Source organism: Glycine soja, chromosome 11 (genome assembly GCF_004193775.1).
Source record: "Glycine soja cultivar W05 chromosome 11, ASM419377v2, whole genome shotgun sequence".
Taxonomy (NCBI): Eukaryota; Viridiplantae; Streptophyta; class Magnoliopsida; order Fabales; family Fabaceae; genus Glycine; species Glycine soja.
This window is the reverse complement of record NC_041012.1, coordinates 34,274,325-34,293,559: the sequence shown is the minus strand read 5'-3', so window position 1 is coordinate 34,293,559 and position 19,235 is coordinate 34,274,325. Positions and strand designations below refer to the sequence as shown.

The window sequence follows — 19,235 nt, the reverse complement described above, 5'->3', positions numbered from 1 at the left end:
CAACATGTTTTTTTTATAATTATTTTAGAAAACATGTATTAAAAAATATTTTAAACAAATAAAGAGTGAAATCGTGTTTTGATATAAGATTTCTTTATTGCAAAATTGTATATCAAAATACAATTTACCCATTTTTGATTTTTTTTTTAAAAAAATATACCCATTATGGCACTTTTTTTAAAAATCTATCCATTTTCGTAATTAACCCTAAATAAGTGAGCTATATACAGATTAAAGGTAACAGTAAATTTCGTGATTCTTAAATTGACTTTTGTCTTTTTCATAAGATATCCTCTGAAGGGAAGAAATCTTCAAGCTAAATTGTCATATATACCATCAACACCATGCAGAGATAGGTATTGAAACATGCTAACTTATTATCTGAAGTGGAATCCAAACACGTTATGCTCATGGCCTAAGTTACGGCTAAAAGGTGGATGCTTAGAAACTATATATTTTTACATGAGTGTTTTCTATTCCTTGATTCCAAGTTTAAACCCCAATGACATCAGCATATACACGTAGAGAGATAGATAAATCAAGAATTCCTACTAATTTTTGCTTTCAGCATAATACTCTCATCATGTATGAAATATTGTTGGAAAACCACCTTAGGCTATAAGCAAATAAGAGTGTGTCGAAGTACCGCATTGTGACAAATAACATGGGTAAGAAAAAAAAAAAAAGACACATTGAAATCCTATATTGACTAGAAATAATATTAAGATAGGAAGAAAATAAAGAAGAACCAAATTAGATCTGCATAAGATGATCTTGATATCAGCTAACTAAATCTCCTAGAATCAAATCAAATCAGATTTGGATTTTAACTACCTAAATGTCTAGTATCCTTATTTGAAATTTTACATATAGCTGTCATCAGATACTACCTTCAGTCTTTTAACACGTGATAGTGGTGTAAAAATAAACAATCACTTGTTTCTTATAAAAAGGACCAGAGGCAATAACATGTAAGTGAGCAGCATACATAGTGATTCATCAAATCAGTAAATGAGCATCATAAAGATAGAGCACTGAAGGCAAGAGCATCAGATATACTCCAAACAATATTATGTGTAATAACCCTCTTTTTTGAGGCTGCAAGATACATATCGTATCCAGCCATTGTACAAAATTACGGATTGTAATTTGCAAAACAATTTTGTATTTTCAACATTTCAAAAGATTCTTCTATTGACCACTGCTTGTAGCATTTTCTTTCCTCAAAGCTCGCAACTGTTCCTTCAACTTTTTGCTCTCTTCAAAGTTAGCCTTCCGCTTCAAAGCTTTCTGTTGGAAAACAACAGTTACCCTTAAGATCAAACAAATCAACAAAATAGAAAGAGATAAAAAAAAAAAGAAAAAGAAAATCTCACCTCTTCTCTGAAACAACGATCCAATTTTATTTTCAAATCAGTACATTCACCAAAGAATTTTGCAATAGGATGTTCTATATGACACTTTTGAAACTGTTCAATAATCTGCATAAAGGCACAGTCTAAATTAAAATACATATACTGCTTCACATTTGCAAGATCCATTATGATCACTTTCAGGACCAAAGGAAAATTTATTGATCTGAAATTCTAAATTTACGACGAGATTCCTAAATCCACTGTGGACCGCAAAGTCATGCAAAAGGAGATTGAAGCACTTTGCCATCAAAGCTCCATTCCATTTTTTTTTTTAAAATAAGGCTCCACATAGCCATGGCAACTTTGTAAGTTCGTAAGCTAATTTTAACTTGTAAAAAAATTCATTTTTTATTTATTTTCTTCTCATGAATTCTTACAAATAAGTTTATCTAAATAGTCCATAAACAAAGTCCTCTATTTCTAGGATTAGGATCAAATATCCTACAGCTAGCCATTATCCCATGATAATACTAATATTCAAAAACAATAATAAGAGTAAATAATTTTAATATTTTTTATAAAATAGAATGATGAAACAAACTCACTTCAGCACACATTGGGTGTTTGTGCAATGTTAAAGGAGGATGCATCTTCCGACAACCAAATCAATCTGCAATACCTTCTCTTGCACTACAACCACGCCACTGTTATGTTCCCTTCACAGTACCAAACAGCATCTATAAACAAAAAAAAATTGAAATCGACCCAGAAGAAATCCATTGCAAAAGATGATAACTTAGAAACCCTACATAGAGCACGCTGGGAGGAAGACGGTAACTAACCGCTGTGGTTTTATTGAATTGTGTTGCAGGATAGAAATTTGGGGTGATGTTGCAGTTTAGGCTTATTCAGTTCTGTTTTTGCATACAACTTCAATTTGAAATTAAATGAAGGAGTAACGTTTTCGTGGTGCCACGCCCACCACCTGTTTGATACACAATCCCTTCCTATTTCTTTCCAGCAATCACGGTCACAAGTGTGTGTGACTTTGAAATTAATAAAGACTAGAGAAAATGAGAAGTGAACTTACGAAATCAAAATTTGAGATCCAACTCGAAGGCTCTAATCAGAGTTTCCAAACGCAACGTAACGCAGTGCTGGAAGAAGATACAATACAAGGTGGAGTCAGCGGAAGACACAGGCACAGCACAGCCTAGAAATGTCATTTTCTTTTTCGTATATTGTTTTAATACATAAACATAAATAAATATTTTTGGGCTGAACACAAGCAATTTTTTTTTCTCAAACGAACGCGTTACAGAAAATTAAGGCTTTTACTTCCTGCACCCCCAAACTATTTGATCGAACACAAATACCCCTGCCTCTCTCAAGCAAGTCCGGCCTCCACTCAATACCATGTTGACACAAACACCACTGCCGCAACCACCCAACACCACCGTCAATGATGCCAAGGACCCTAATGCACAAAAAAGAAACACAGGTGGAGTTGAGAATGAAAGAGAAATATAAAACTTGACCATATTCTAGAAAGGTCATTTCAGAATATACTTATTATATATATATATGGAAAGGCCTTTTTGAAATATGCTAATTTTTATTTATAATTTTAAAAAGGCCTTTATCGTAGTATAAAAACATAATTTTGAAAAGACTTTTCTAAGAGTATAAAAAAATCAATTTATTCCAAAAATACCTTTCTAAAATTATATTTTTAGATTTCTGGAAAGGCTTTTCTAAAAGTATGTTTTTATACTTCCGAACAGGCACTACTAAAAAAAATCTTTTTTACGATGCAATACTTACCATGGTCATTAAATAACTGTTTTTGTTTGTATAACGGTGACAATTTTATAAATATTGTGAATTATTCAAAAAATGATTGTAGCGAAACCGTCTTTGAATGTTAGCAATTTTAATTTTATATATCCCTTGCGTCTGTTCTTCTTTCACAAACTTTGTGTTCGTTCCTCTTCTTCTCGCTCAGTGTTCTCTTTCTTCTTCTTTCCTCTTCCCTTTTCCCTCTCTCCACCTTCTCCCCGACACGACCACCACCCCCAACTCCACATTCCTCCTCCGCCCCCATTCTCCTATCCTCCAGTGGAACCGTTAAAACCCTAACCCCCAAAAAACCCAAACCCCCCACTGTTTGGGCTTCTCGGTGGCTGCCATTGATGCCGACGCTGGCTTTCACAACTTTGACCTCATCCTCAAACTCGAGAACCACGTCAACTACACCGTCATCGAGGTCCTCAACGGTGATTGCCGCCTCGGCCAATCCCTCGTCCGCGACAAGCGCTAGTCCAACTTTCAGAGCAATGTAGCGACTCTGCGAAAGTGAGTCAGGGAGAGGTTTGTCTGAGGCAGTGAAAGAGATTCAGACTTGAATTTTTCTAGGTCATGGCTAGAATTCCTTTTTTTCTTAATTTTTTTTTATAAATTTTCTCTGATGGGTTGTGTTTCTTTCGATCTCACTAGGGTGCAAACCCGCGCTGTATTTCTTTCTTTTCATTCTAGCGTGGAGGTGAGTTCTACTGTTTAGGTGCAGAAATAGTGGGAAATTATGAATAAAGCAAGCTTGGTGGGTGGCATTATGATTGAAACTAAGCAAGTGGATAGCATAATGATTAAAGCAAAGACCACTCTTTCCTCGGGTTATATTTGGTTGCTTGGCTTTGTCCTTTTTTCCTTGTCCTCAGCATAGACAATAATATGAGTAATAGAGAACAAAATATTTGTCGAGTGATACGCCGCTCAGAAAAGCGATAGATAGGGAAACAGCGAAGGGGTAGGCAATATTTTGTGGTTAGGATAAGGTGGGTGGTTGTAGAAGCTTTGGTGAACAACAGTTGTGGTGTGTTGAGGAATAATTAATTACTCATAAAACACACAATTGATTTCCGTCGAACAAATTTATTGTAGATTTGTGACACAAAAATTGGAAGCTCAATCTTCATTTATGGCCAATTTTGTTTTGTTACAGCTGAGTTTGTGACAGGATCAATAGCATGGCTTGGCAGAGGTCTGTCCTGAATTTGTGCATAGAGAAGAGAAAGCGATGACAGACCCTCTTTTGATTTAACTCCAGCCCAAGTAATTTTTTTTGTGATTTAATTACTGAAGCAGTAATTTGATAGTACTCATTAGGTAATTCTATTAATTTTTCTCTTGGCATCTTCCTCCAAAAAATAAATAAATAAACAAACAAACAAACGAAATTTTATAATGTGACTTTGTTGATGATGTGCTTCTTCTTTAAATGAGATAAGCTTCTTTTGAACTATTTGCAGAAACCAAAGCCTTTTCAGAATTTCATACGATAAAAACATAGAGCTATAAATTCTTATTGAAACATCTACCTTTTTACCATATATAAAAAATAAAATTCAATTGTATTTCGGACTATGTGTTTTGTTTATTGTTTCTGGAAATTTCACTCATTTTGAAAAAAAATTGTAGTCACGTACAATTTATAGCTTGGTCTGAACTTGTAACGGCTTCTTTGACACCCATGTTTCACATGCTTGGTTTTTTTGTTGTCTTATAATGTTTGCTTGTGTTGCATACCTTGTGAGATCAAAATAGCATTTCACTCTCTACTTATTCTTTCTATTAAATATTGTTTATAACTATGGCATGACTAATTCTTAGTGTCGAATCTTCAATTCTCAGGAGGAGTGCTTACAGAGGCTACAGAATCGCATTGATATTCCATGTGATGGTTCTATCCCTGAGCACCAGGTACTCCTTCTATTGTTATTTTTCAAGTTGTTGTGAGTTGTATGGCAATAACTTTGAAGTTTATCAAAGACTTTAAGCCATGTACACATAACTTTATGTGCTGCCTTTGTCTTACCATGTGTGCAATCATTATCTCTCAAGAATGTAATTTAGATTTGCTTTTGATGCATTGCCTTAGGATGCCCTAAGAGCTTTATGGAGTGCTGCATTTCCTAAAGAAGAACTCCATGGTTTGATTTCTGAGCAGTGGAAGGATATGGGTTGGAAAGGGAAGGATCCATCAATAGATTTTAGGTAGATATTATTCTAGATGTTTTAATCTTTATGCCATATATTGTCTTTAGTGGAACTACTTGTTGTTAATAATGTCTAAATGTGTATATTTGGTAGGGGTGGTGGTTTCATATCATTGGAGAATTTGTAGTTTTTTGCTAGGAATATCCCGGTAGTTTTTTTTGCTCAGCAAAATTAAGTTTATATATATAAATAAAGAGTACCAGAGGTACCAAATTACATAATAAGATTAGGTGCACAACTGGTTCCCAATGCTAGCCTTAACATATAGGGAACCATCTGAACCCAATACAAGTGTTTTGAGTGATCTGCACTTATATATGCAGATCTCTACAATTGACATCCTTACAAAATTACCCAAAAGCATCTCTCAAGTGAGTTGACCAGTAGTTAAACTGCATTCCAAAATCTTTCTCTATGGTTTTAAGCCAGGACCAGATTAGTAGTATTGCATCATCCAGGACTTTAGTTCCATCAAAGGATTGGTTTTCAAAAACCAACCCATTTCTGTGTTGCCAGATGATCCATGTTAATGCCACTCACCAACATTTCCATCTTGAATCTTTAATTCCATCAGCCATCCCTCTATTGTGTTGTAAGAAGTGGTCTTTCAGATTTCTTGGGAAAACACCCACAATATTCACCCATGTCCATGATTCCTACCATAAGGGGAGTGTGTGGCTACAGTTGAAGAATAGATGAGCTGCATCTTCCTTCTTAGTGTTGCACAGTGAGCAAAGTGAGTCATTGAGCTCCACCTGTCCCCTTCTCAAATTCACTTTTGTTGGTAGTCTGTCTCTAAAGAGCCTCCATGCAAACACTGCTGCTTTGAGAGGAATCTTAAGTTTCCATAATTCCACTAAAGTCCCATCCTCATTTTCCCCCCTTGTTGCTTCCAACAGTAGCTCGTATGTAGTTGTTGTTGAATAATTCCCGCTTGGATCAGCCTTCCATATCCATGAATCTTCTCCATTTTGTTGTATTATTAGTTGTGCTGATTCCTCCAGAAAATCTGCAGCCATTACAACTTCATTATCAAATAAGGTTTTCCTCCAGCTGAACTTCCATTCCCACTCTACTTTGGTATGGCTCCCCATGAGGTTGATAGTTTGTTGTTGTTGGTTTGATATCTGATACATGTTATGGTATTTTACCATTAGTGGTTTGTCCCCAGTTGCCCATGTGTCCTCCCAAAATCTGATCTTGTCGCCACATCCCACCCTCCATTTTATTTTTTTCTTAAGAACAGATGTCTCATACTATTGATTAATCTTCTTTAGATCTTTCCACCAGTGAGAGTGATATGTGTTGTTTCTTTCATCATCTAGAGATCTTCATCCTCCATACTTTGAAAGTAGAATTCTGGTCCACATTTCCCCGTTGTGCTGAAATATTTCCCATCTCCACTTGCCAAACAATGTTGTGTTGAACGCTTGGAGATCTTTTATGCCTAAACCTCTTTTCGCTTTTGGGAGACATATTGTTTCCTAATTGACCCATGCAATTTTCCTTTGCTCCATTCCTCCACCCCACAAGAATCAGCGCTGAATGTTGGCCAGCTTCTCTACTATTTTGTTTGGAACCCTAAAAAATGAAAAGAAGTATATTGGAAGCGCTATTAGAACTGCATTTATAAGTGTGACTCTCCCCCCAAAGGATATATATCTTTGTTTCCATGTAGCTAGTTTTGTTTACACTTCCTAATGATATGATCCCACAACTCGCTATGACTTGGATTGGCCCTAATTGGGATTCCAAGATAGGAAAAAGGCATAGACAACATACTGTAATTTAAGAACTCAACAACCTCCTTCCCCCATTGCTCAGGTTTCCCGATTACCCTAAATCGGCTCTTTGCAAAATTTATCTTGAGGCCTGATGCTAATTCAAAACATCTGAGGATCTTTTTTATAACCTTCACGTTTTCCATTGTGGCCTCCCCAAAGAAAATGGTATCATCAAACGTATTGCAGAATACTGACTGGTTCATTATTTTTCCCTACTAAAAAACTATTGAATATCTTTTTATCCACAACCTCTCTCATCAACCCGGTTAGACCTTCTGCAGCAATATTGAACAGCATGGGCGCTAAGGGATCCCCTTGCCTGAGCCCCCTTTATGGATTAAATTGATTGGTAGGACCTCCATTGACTAGAATAGACACCGATGCTGAATGAAGGCAACCCCTGATCCAGTGTATCCATTTGGTGCAAAAACCCAATCTCCTCATCATGTATGTTAGGAATTCCCATGAAACAGTCATATGCTTTCTCATAGTCTACTTTAAACACCAGACAAGGTTTTTTCCGCCTTCTTGCCTCCTCTACCACTTCATTAGCTATCACTACACCATGTAGTAGATGCCTTCCCCTAATGAATGTTGTTAGTCTCTCATCTATGATGTCCGGCAGCACCTTTTTCAATCTATTTGCTAAGATCTTGGCCACGATCTTATAAACACAACCTATTAATGAAATAGTTATGTATTCGTTAAGAGATTGTGGATCTTTCACTTTGGGGATTAGTGCAATAAAAGAGGCGTTGCAGCCCTTTGGAAAGATACCGTTGACATGAAATTCATCAAGGAACCTAATGAAATCAGGTTTAAGTAGCTCCCAAAAGAACTTTATGAACTTGAAATTTAAACCATCGGGTCCTGGGCTTTTCTCAGTACCGCAATCCCGCATAGCTGACTTTATTTCATCCTTCTGGAAACGTCCCACCAACATATCGTTTTGCTGCTGACTAATGCCTCTAAATTTGGTCCCATTTAAATTTGGTCCCATTGAGTTCAGGTTCGCCAAAATCAGGTTCACGAAATCTGGTCTTGAAGAAATTACATACTTCCTCCTTCACTCTGTTTGGTTCTTCGATCCATGACCCCTCAATAAGCATGCCTTTGACTGTACTTCTCCTGCGGTTAGAATTCATGAGCATGTGAAAATACTTTGAATTGCAGCCCCTCTCCCTTATCCATCTTGTTCTTGCCTTTTGTCTCAACAAAGATTCATGTGATTGGGAAGCAGCCCAAAGATCCTCCTGTAGCTTTTTGCGGAGCGTCAATTCTTGAGAGGACAGTTGTCTATCATTGCCACCCACTTCCAGCTTATTTAGAGCAGACTCAATCTGTTGTACCTTCTTAAATGTGTCTCCAAACTGCTTTTTGTTCCATTGCTGGATTTTTCTTTTAAGTGTCTTGATCTTTTCTTTCAGTGAATATCCCCCCCACCTTCTTAGTTGTGTATTTGACCAGGTCTCCTTGACTAGATTCTGGAATGCCTTATCTTTCAGCCAACAGTCCATAACCCTAAAGGGTTTGGGTCCCCAATCAACATATTTAGCTCTAAGCAAAATTGGGCAATGGTCCGAAAAATTTCTATTCAAAATGAACTGCGTGAATCCAGTCCATTTCGGTATCCATTCATCGGAGACGAAAAATATGTCTAGTTTTCTTTTTGCAGCCTCGTTTGGTCTGAACCAAGTAAACCTTCTCCCTACGCATGGTACTTCTTCTACTGCTAAGTCCGCCAACTAGTCATTGAACTCTGTAATGTTATTGAGATCCCCCTCCCTTTGAGCTACACTCACTTTCTCAGATGGATGCCTGATGTTGTTAAAATCACCCAAAATACACCAAAGCCCAATAGGTACTAGGTTCTTAAGTTGCCTAATGGAATCCCATAAGATACGCTTACAGGCAGCACCACATGGTGCATATACATTCACAATGAATATTTTCTACATCTCTTGAGTCCACGTGCCCTCCAATAGAATGTATCCCCTACCAGAGACCCTCCTTTCCACTTTAAAAATTTGTTCGTTCCATACGCATAGCAGTCCACCGATTGTGTTAATCGCAGGTTGAGATTCCCAACTCATTTCACTGTCCCCTCATAAAGATATGCACATAGCCCTTTCTATATGTTCTTTCTTCGTCTCCTGTATGCACAACAAGTCAACTTGGTGTTTCTGTACCAATCTTCTGATAGTTGTCCACTGCACCCCTCTCCCTAACCCTCTGACGTTATAGGATAGAATATTCATGATGACTTAATTCTTTTTCCCAGTAGCTTTACCTCCTTCCTGTCTCTTATCTCCATTGAAGCAATTTTTTCAATGATTTCTGGTTGTTTTGACCCCCATGTCATCCCCAAATCTTTTTCCATTTCCCATTGCGTTGTTGCTTCTTCAAGAAAGTTGTTGCTACATTGGTTCCTACTTTGTAATGTCTTCCTTTGTTCTGGCTGTGAGTTGAGATCCATTGAGTCTGAATCGGAGTCTAAATCCGAGGAAGCTGTGTAACCTTCGTTACCTCTGTTTGCTGTTTGCAGTTCTTGTCGGGGTTGTTTTTGAGAGTGCATAAATTTTGTTTTTACAGGTAAATTTTCTCTCCTGCTTGGTTGGGCTGCTTTCTTTCTGCACCCCCTAGCCCTTGAATACACCTTCAAAGCGCTCCATATCTCTGTTATCTGCTCTTGATGTTTTTCACATTCACAATGTGAGACTGCTCTGTATGTGTGGATGGTAAGGCCCCATTTAGAATTAGGCCCAGTAGGTTCCATGTGTAGGTCACGTGAATTTTTGAATAAAGGTTCCTGTGACCCATTGTGATTTTGAGTATTTGCCTCCTTTTGACCATACTCCATGACCTTTTTTGCTTTTTCAGAGCTGCTTTCTGTGCACCTCGCCAACTTATTCATCTCACTTTCCTTTTTTTCCCCAGAGTTGGCAGTGCTTTTCACGTTCCAGCCTGCACCTTCACCGCTAATGGCAATTTCTTTCGACATTGGGCCAGCTTCGAGTGCGATGAGTTTTCCCTTGTCGCTTTCTATCACGCGCCGCTCAGGTATTGGACAATGTGTCGTGCTGCTTCCTTCATTACCCGTTGGGTGTTTGTTCCCTGGGAGACCGTTGGGTACTTTCTCGACCTGGCGGACATCGCTTCCAGCCATGGATTTGGCGGCGAGAAGCCTCGGCGATGAACCGTTGGACCTCGTCAATGGTGTGTCGAAGTCGCTATCGTCGGACACAATCTCTTCCGATGACCCAGAGGAGCTTCGCCGATGTCAAACTTGCGTTCCTTCTGCGCTGGAGGTTTCTTCCACCATATGAACTATGTGGGTTTCGCCACCGATGAGGAATGCTACCGAATGGTGGATTGACGATCTCCAAGGGGTTCTGATAAGGATCCTTGCCCTGTCCAACCTTCGTCGTTCTTCCACATCATCATCAACGTCCACCAAGTCACCCATTGCTGCGATGATCATACTAATGTGCCCAATGTCCCAAGCGATTAATGGGATCCCCCAGCATTGAATCCATACCATCCTATTTTCGGGCCTCATCTGTGGGTTCCATTTTTCTACGGAGTGAAACAGGGACGCACCATGCTTAGTTTCTTTTGTAATCATGTCCTCAGTTTTTGTGTCTGTAAGGCCAAGGAGGAGGACCATATTGTCTCCTAAATACTTAGGTATAACATCTGACCCTAAGTTCCATGGGATTTCTTCTTCAACTCTTTCAAAAGTCTCTTGTTTCTTCAAACTTTCCACCCATGCATTTGTGTACCATTGTTTCTCTCCCACTGAAATGTCGAGTTGGACCAATGAGTGTGATTTCCCGTAGTTAACTTGGGGGATGATTGTGTTCCTTCTTTGTCCAACCTTGTCTGTGCGTATAGCAACTGCCTCCGTGTATGTCCTTTTAGGTACCGTGGTATGTGTTTCTGTGTTTTGAATTGTTGTCGTTCCTTTGTTCTTGTTTGCTTTGCTCCTCCCCCTTGCCTGCTTTGGTTAACTATAGGTTTCCCTTGACTCGCCTTTCCTCTCCCATATCTTGGAATGTTCACGTTCAACTTTAAGCCCCCAACTATGATATTGTCGAGTTGCCTTTCCAATCTGTTCTCATCAGCTACTCCCTTGAATCTCACAAACCCATACCTCCTGCCTCCTTTATTCCTCTGTTTAGATATGAAAATCTCCCTTACATCCCCCCATTTTTTGAACTGGGTCCAAAGCTCCTTCTTTGTTGCGTCCTCAGGAAACCTAGTGAAGTAGAATGAGGTGATGTCTGTTCTATCCCTCCAATTTGCATATTGGTAGTTGGAGTGTTGTCCAAACCTTTTTCCTTCGTAGCTATGTCTGGGATCCGCTCTCTCGGTTGTGTTCACTCTCCATTTTCCTCTCTTTCTGTTCCTCACAGTGGTCCATTGGTTTTCTCTCTCTCTGTGTGTCTCCCACCCACTCTCTCTCCCACTCTCTCTCATCTCTCTGGGCTTAAAGCAATCCTATGAATAGCTTACCATTCATTGATATAAGCACAGTTAAAATGTACAATCCCATTTTGATTTGTTCTTAAGCAGAATGCACCTTCAATACCATCATTGTAGATAACTTCACCTCTACAATTCAAAACCATCATTTCCCGGTATGGTCTCTTTCTATTTTTGTTCACATTTTATTGTATTGTTAAAAATATTTTAGAGCCTCTTTTTTGCTTGACCAAAATCAATGTGTAGATTTAGATTGTTATAAATAAAGCTTATTTGATCACATGAGGGGATTAACAATGCAATCATATTAGGATTTCACCCAAAAGAAATGCCATTTGTGTTTCTAATTGTAAATAGTTATGGGACTTCTGTAGATAAATATTTTGTTCTAGGATATTTATTTGTTTGAAGAATGAATACATCCTCTTTTTAAAGTTAAAAATGAGGGATTGTCATCTTTTTGTTTCTTGGTTCTTGCATGCTTTATTAGATGGTTGATATGGGGGGAAAATCTAATAGGCAACAATTTAGCCGAAATCCTTTCCGATCTGAATAAAATTCTTGTGTTCTGATTTTGGACTTCATGATAGAAATTTTTTGCCATATTAATTTGTTCTTTTTCTTTATCTTTGACGTATTAGTCATGCATTTTAGGTTGAATTATAAATGAGAAAAGAGAATCACATTGAAATGAATTGCTCTTGTTTTTCTTTTCCAATGGTCTCTGTCTGTTGAATTTCACCAGCCCCATCAGAGTCATGTAAAATTTACTAATATAGTCAAGGAACTTTATAGTAAATTTTTTTGTTATTCACTGTTTTCGGGATGTTGAAAATATGTGCCTATCTTAGCAATGTGAACTGGATACATATTGTGACGTAGTGATAATATATGCCTTAAATGCTTAGATTCTTCAGATAATTTTCTAAAATAGGGTGTCCTCCTTTTCATGCTCTTATCCCTGATTTTGTTGTATATTTTTACTTTCTTGGTGTTGAATAAACATAGACTACAGATTTCATTTGTTATGAGTGGTTGCCAATTTTTTTTAAGGAATATTATATATCAGACATGTCATTGTGATCTTTCAGGTTTTACCAGACACATTTTTTGCGTTTCTTTTAGACCCTAATTCCCCAAGGGTTTGTCTTTTTTACTCTAGTCTTGGTTCAATCCTCCAAGAACTTTCGGGTCAACCTAAGTATAAATTAGTCTTTGCTACTCATTTATCTTAATCATAAGGCTTGAACGTTTCATTTTGTAGAAACCCTTTCAAGACCTTTTACGGAAGCATGAAGGAGATCTATCAGTGTGGGAATATTCATTTGTTGTTGTTGGTGTTAACATCACATTCATGCTTATTCAGATGCTGGATCTTGAAGCAGGTTATTTTACTTCTCCTTTTAGTTTTCTAGTCTCTGTATATTTCATGTATAAAAGGATGAATGGGGGATGCCTTTATGTATGGGGAATGCTGGATCTTGAAGCAGGTTATTATTCCTCTCATTAATCTATAAATTTTACTTTGGATGGGAAGCAGGGAGGTAGGAACTTAACCATAACAAAATGGAAAAATGAAAAATGTTACAAAAGTATTGGGTACATTTGTTTTGATTTAAAAAGGCATTTTTTACGGAGCATGGTTCTTCCACTACCTCTCTTTCACTTATCTTTTCTAACTTAAATTTTTTTTTCTCGTCTGATTGGTGCTATATAATTTGTATTAGATTCATGAAAAATCTTTCATGTGAAATGGCATTGCTTGAAGAAAATACTTGTGTTTATAACTTTTAAATGATAGTGGCAGCAATCTTCATTTTGTTAGTCTGCTGTTTCAAGTTTCTAAATTCATTTCTATGCTTGTTTGACAGAAAACGATTCAGCTTTTGATTTTCTCTATTGCAACATTCAAGATGATGGATCAAAATATATTGGGAGCATACAGTCCATATTAAAGCCCAATCCCAACCTACGTGGCATGCCGAGAAAATAGCCCGTACTTGAAAAGATTCTCCACAATGGACCAAACTTAGGATTAGAGAGTAGAAATCCTCACCATTCGTGGAAGTTTCTATTAGAGAGGTACACATGCATCTTGTGTCTTTCTCTCTCTCCTAACAGAGCCTCTCATTAAATCAAAAAAAGACTAATCCATATTCTCGCCAATCTTTTTTTTTTTCAATTTGTTGGAATCAAAGACCGTGTTAGGTTGATTCCTTGTAGCTGTTAGCTATAAAGTTATTTTAATTTTTTTTACAAAAAAATATTATTTATTAAAACTAGCTTTTACTGTATCTCTTATAAAGATATACGACAAAAAAAATAGTTTTTTTTTATTGTAATCAATAGTTATAAATTTTTATTAATTGTATTAGTAATTATTATTTTTCTTACACTTCACCTTGATATTTTATATTGTCCACAAATAAATTATCTTCTTATTATGCTTATGTTTTATTGGATCATTTTTAATAATATTTTCCCATTAAATTAAAAACTAATTTAACATATATTGTATTATTATTTGTTTGATTTCGAAATATTCACTACTACAAAAAACACAAACAAAGACGGTGGAAACTAACATACAAAGACGGTGGAACACCGTCTTCGAATCTAACATTGTCGAAAGTTTATGACAAACCTATAAAACTCGTCTTAGAAAAACGTTGTCTTCTAAGACGGTCGTTAGCTAACGACCGTCTTAGAAAGGTAACTTTCCAAGACGTTGCTTAGCTAATCACCGTCTTAAAAATGTAACTTTCTAAGACGGTCATTAATTAATCATCGTCTTAGAATGTTATTTTGATAAAAAAAATATTAAATTTAAAAAATAACAAAAGCATTATTTGCTATCAGTAGTTTCCATGTTTTGAGACTTAGTAACATAAGAATTTATTTTTTACAACTATATTTATCAATTAAAATTAGAGTTTTATCTTAATAATTAACGTTAAGTTTGAATATCAGTTTTTATTATATGAATTATCAAAATAAAATTACATTGCAATAAAGAATATCACTAAAAAAACTAAAATTGAATTATTGAACAAATAAACAAAGGCCATTATTTCATATCAGACAATGCGGTGCCTCTCTTTTCCTTGATTCTGAACATAGGCATTTATTGTGCACATATATATTTAAATCAACTTTAATGCACTTTAAGTCTTTAAGCAATTAGTCCGGCATTGTAGTTTCGTTTAATTTAGAATAGAGTATTTGTTACTAATCAATTGGCCAAATATTGTGGGTTTAATGCACTTTTAAGCTTTAATGTACTTTAATTTCAGGTTTCAGTTTTAAAACAGGAAATTTAGAATGACATGCAAAATTGTAATTGCAACTTCAATGCACTTTAAGGATAAGAGAAGAATTATCATTAGCTTCCCATTGAGATTTTTTTCACTACGAGCCCACTTCCACAACTTCTGAATACCATTTGAACCAAGTGCCAAAACATCAGCAACCACAATTTCAGACAGTTGCCATGGTTTAGCTCTATCTACTCCATCTTCCACAGTTCTCTAGTTTTCTCCGCATCTTGACTTGTGGTATTGACTTCATTCTTCGTTGAAAATGGCAAAACCAATCAATGAGTTGTGAACAAGTATTAAGACACAGTACATAATTCATGACTAATAAAGTGACTTCAAATAAATAAATTAAATCGAATAATTTCACAAAGAAATACAGACATCAAATAATAAAGATATCCAAAAGATGTTAAGTCCTCTACGATATGCAAGGGTATGACATAGTGGAATTAAGATACCAGTAGAAGAAATTAGAAAAATAACAAGCTGATCCAACATGCTTGCACAAATATTAATAGAAATGAAACATTAGTTTTAATGCTTAAATATAAATTTCTAATTGTTAAACTATGACTAGTATATCATAGTCATCATGCTAGCATCAAAATCAGGCATTCAGAGTTTACAAGGACAGATTCATACAAGAATTGGATAAGGCCTGCAGGTGAGCTCTTTTCTACTTTACAGTTGACAGGACTAACATTAACAGCAGAAGGGTCTTAATAGATTCATACAATTATATAAGGAATGTCTTATAAAGTGTAAGCTATATTCCAAAAGACTTAAAAAAGTTAACTCCACCTGTAGTCCACCCTCTGCATTAGTGCTTGTTAAAAGATTAATGTTGTCCATATCCCAAAATTTGATTTGGCCATCTTCACCAGCAGCCAAAAATTGATTTTGGGTTGTGTCAAACTGCACAACACTAGTGGATTTCTTTCTGAACCCATTGTATGTTCTCTTAATGGCTCCTTCACTTTCATTCCATTCAACAAGAAATGACTCTCCATCTTTACTAATTCCACAAGAAAACGGTCTATAGAAATAATGGAAGATAAATAGGAAGACATGTTAATACGGTTTTATTTAATACATCTCAAATTCAATTATCCATTGAACACGAAACTTAAATACTTATCCGCACTCAAATCCTTCTTACCTACTTCCATCAACACTATGAAGCACTGTAGTACACCAATGACCTGGGGCATCATAATCAACCCTAGAACCCATATTATCGTATAACCAAGCTTTAATTTTGCCATCAATGGCAGTTGAAAATATAAACTGCAAAATTACAATGACAACATTTAGTTAGATTAAAGGCAATATTTATTAATTAATAGAATAATACAATTATCAATAATATGTACTCATAACTCATGTAAATACAAGGAACACTCTTGGGCTTTCCTAGAACCAAATAAATAATGAAAAAATTAAAAGCATGGAATGGAAGTTGGCACTAGAAAGATGGAAAGCAAGATTACAATATGTGGAGAGGGAAGGAAGTAGTTATACCTGTAATATTCTAATGATCACAATAAAAGAGACATGTTTGGTTTTATAGTTCAATAAATTAAAAGAAGAGATCACTCTGCCCATAGGTAAAATTATAGAGGAACAATCCATGAGATTATAACTTACAAAATCCAAAGAATAAACTCGTAGAAAACATATCATATCATATTTGTACCTGAATGCTCTCCTTGTGATGAGGACAGACAGAATATACAGCTGCCTCATGCCCCTCAAAGATATCGTTCTTATCTTCTTTTTTTAAAAAAAAAAAAGAATTCTATGGAGACCTTATCTAAGCAGGCAGCAGCAATAAGAAAGTTGATACATACCGTTTTTCTCCAATTCTATGGTGGTTTTTGGAAATGATTTAGAGTGAGCGGAGACGGAGATGGGATAAGGGATGGTAGGGTTTCGATAATGGAGGGGGTGAGGTTTCATGCTTGGAAGAAATTGAGGTGAAGGAACAACGCATTGATGAGAATTTGGCGGAATCAAATCGATGGAGAAGAGAAGAAAAGGGTTTGATGAGATTAAGGGAAGAAGAAGAAGAAGAAGATAAAAGCTTATTCATCATGGCTTCTATCAGAAACGAAGAGAAGAGAAAGAGGCAGATAGAGGGAAGAGAAAGAGGCAGAGAGAGGGAAGCGGAAATATGCGTTGCCCGAGGCGAGAGAGAGAAAGTCACAATAAAAGCTAACGTACAATTGTCTCATGAGAGAGAAAAATAAAAAAAATGTAACATTCAATAACGACGTTTTTTCAAATAACCCGTCTTTAAACTCATAATTTTAAAACGGGTATTTTAAAACTATTTTTGTTATTAATAAATTTATTACAATTTGGCCCTTGATATTTTTCTAAAACGGTTTTTGTCAACCGTCGTCGTTAACGCGTCGTAATAAATGCTATTTTTAGTAGTGATTATTGTTGAATCAAATTTTCAAGTTGTTGTCATTTTGATTTTCCACACTTGTCCCTCTTTGCATTCAACTTATCCTCTCGTGAAGAAAATAGACATCTCATTCTCGTGTTAGAAGAAAAGCTAACCTAGCTGCTGATAGCTTGGCAAAGTTTAGTTTATCTTCTCAGATTCAGTCCTAGATTTTGTAAGTGACTTCTAATTTTATAAGTCTACACCTGTTAGCTGACAAATCAGTTGTTGTTTTACCCCCTGGATTTTAATCTCTCGTAGTTACCCTGTATCTCATAAAAAAGTTATTAGTAATTATTTTTAATTTAACTTTATTATGCAATGCAAGGATAATATATATACTACTAAAACGATAACAAAAGTCTTATTTCAACGTGTGATGTCTATTATAAGAATCATACAATACTATTCAACTTAGTTAAAATCAAGATGTAAAAAAAAACTTGGTTAAAGACCAAATCTAAAAAATATTAGTATTTAGTATGAGATTTTATGAAATAATTTTCCAATTAATGTATTTTTTTAATCTCTTTCCCTTCAAATTGTCAAGAGATAAAAATTAAATTCCTTCAAATTAACTTTCTTACTTAATTGATAAAAATAATTCTTAATCAAAATTTACTTATCTCTCGGCCTAACTTTATATTAGTTAGGATCTCTTTTCTCCTAATGAATAAGAAGATTAAGAAAAAAAATTAACTTCCTTCCTTGTTGCCTCCATAAACTACACACATAAAATAAAAATCAAATCAGCATCTATAATTGAGAGTTGCAATCCCTGTATAATGCATGATTATGTATATAAGCATATCAATTATTTCTCTCAATTAAAAATATTTTCATATTTTAAAATTTCAAATCAAACAAATAAAAGACAAAAAAGAAAAAAGTAACACAATACAAAATAATGTAATTAGTAAAAACGAGGGAGCTACAAAAACTAATCTTAGTGGAAGACAGACCCCACCACAAAGTAAACTAATCTATATATATTTCCTTCTTTATGTGTGAGACTTGGACTTGTTTAAAATCTTCTGATAATTTTTAGTTTACGTGACGTGAGTCACTGTAATCAACTGTGCATGTTGACTCGCGAGTCACCGCTCCAAGACATAGATAATGCATGCATGGTAGATGAGGTCAAGACTTAATTTGTTTGATATCTCAACCCAATTGCAAACCAGAGAAATTAGGTGATTCCAAATTGATTAGGTTATCGTTATTTAGAGCATTATATGCTCCCAGCTATCCAATCCAATTAAGGATCGCCAATCTTGCATTTCCCATTGGGATTAATTATTGCATTTTGTTAGGAAAATCATTGCATCACATGAAAGGCATGTGGGATTTTTATAAACAGATTTTAATTGATGTTGTTGTCCATGCTGTGAATGAGGACTATAATGTATATGATATTTTTTATTTAAAAAAAAACACATTCTAAGAAGGTTCTCTGAAAAACCGTTTTAAAATCTTCAATATATATTTATTAAAAAAAACACATTTTAAGACGGTTATTTAAAAAATCATCTTAGAACGTTTACATTCTAAGATGATTTTTTGATAAAACCGTCTTATAATCTTTAATATATTATTATTTTTAAAAAAAATTACATTCTGAGAAAGTTCTCTAAAAAACCGTCTTAGAATGTCTATCTTTCTAAGACGGTTATTATCCAAAGTGCAAATTAACTGACGTAGAAAATATTTTTTGTAGTAGTGAGGTCTTGCCTTTTTAATAGAATCATAATCATAATTAATTGAATGAAACAATTTATATTATTAT

The 19,235-nt window shown here is 35.5% G+C and overlaps 2 protein-coding genes and 1 long non-coding RNA gene across 15 annotated transcripts; 1 reads left to right on the top strand and 2 right to left on the bottom strand.

Annotated features, from left to right (window-relative positions):
- Nucleotides 1–914: 914 nt before the first annotated feature.
- On the bottom strand, nucleotides 915–2,599 carry LOC114376923 (COX assembly mitochondrial protein 2 homolog). 9 transcript variants are annotated; one of them, XM_028335253.1, is made up of 5 exons: nucleotides 2,446–2,593; nucleotides 2,198–2,362; nucleotides 1,961–2,092; nucleotides 1,377–1,481; nucleotides 915–1,290 (listed from the first exon to the last, which is right to left on the bottom strand). In XM_028335253.1, exons 3-5 carry the CDS (start codon nucleotides 2,003–2,005, stop codon nucleotides 1,192–1,194), a joined length of 249 nt encoding a protein of 82 aa, XP_028191054.1. In that variant the 5' UTR covers nucleotides 2,006–2,092; nucleotides 2,198–2,362; nucleotides 2,446–2,593; the 3' UTR covers nucleotides 915–1,191. The 9 variants fall into 9 exon arrangements, with proteins under 9 accessions (XP_028191054.1, XP_028191053.1, XP_028191052.1 ...); XM_028335252.1 differs by having other exon boundaries at nucleotides 2,198–2,368; nucleotides 2,446–2,590; XM_028335251.1 differs by lacking the exon at nucleotides 2,198–2,362 and having other exon boundaries at nucleotides 2,446–2,599.
- A 722-nt stretch (nucleotides 2,600–3,321) lies between these two features.
- LOC114376924 lies at nucleotides 3,322–13,877 on the top strand. 3 transcript variants are annotated; one of them, XR_003659024.1, is made up of 6 exons: nucleotides 3,322–4,466; nucleotides 5,046–5,114; nucleotides 5,293–5,408; nucleotides 12,772–12,822; nucleotides 12,945–13,065; nucleotides 13,552–13,877. It is a non-coding gene; the product is annotated as an uncharacterized LOC114376924 (long non-coding RNA). The 3 variants fall into 3 exon arrangements; XR_003659023.1 differs by lacking the exon at nucleotides 12,772–12,822 and having other exon boundaries at nucleotides 3,325–3,897; nucleotides 4,357–4,466; XR_003659022.1 differs by lacking the exon at nucleotides 12,772–12,822 and having other exon boundaries at nucleotides 3,326–4,466.
- A 1,168-nt stretch (nucleotides 13,878–15,045) lies between these two features.
- LOC114376922 (topless-related protein 2-like) lies at nucleotides 15,046–17,191 on the bottom strand. 3 transcript variants are annotated; one of them, XM_028335249.1, is made up of 4 exons: nucleotides 16,694–17,189; nucleotides 16,157–16,284; nucleotides 15,799–16,033; nucleotides 15,046–15,248 (listed from the first exon to the last, which is right to left on the bottom strand). In XM_028335249.1, the coding sequence occupies exons 2-4, from the start codon at nucleotides 16,228–16,230 to the stop codon at nucleotides 15,186–15,188; spliced, it is 372 nt and encodes a 123-aa protein (XP_028191050.1). In that variant the 5' UTR covers nucleotides 16,231–16,284; nucleotides 16,694–17,189; the 3' UTR covers nucleotides 15,046–15,185. The 3 variants fall into 3 exon arrangements, 2 of the variants coding, with proteins under 2 accessions (XP_028191050.1, XP_028191049.1); XR_003659021.1 differs by having other exon boundaries at nucleotides 15,046–16,033; nucleotides 16,848–17,191; XM_028335248.1 differs by having other exon boundaries at nucleotides 15,046–16,033; nucleotides 16,694–17,190.
- Between the last annotated feature and the right edge of the window lie 2,044 nt (nucleotides 17,192–19,235).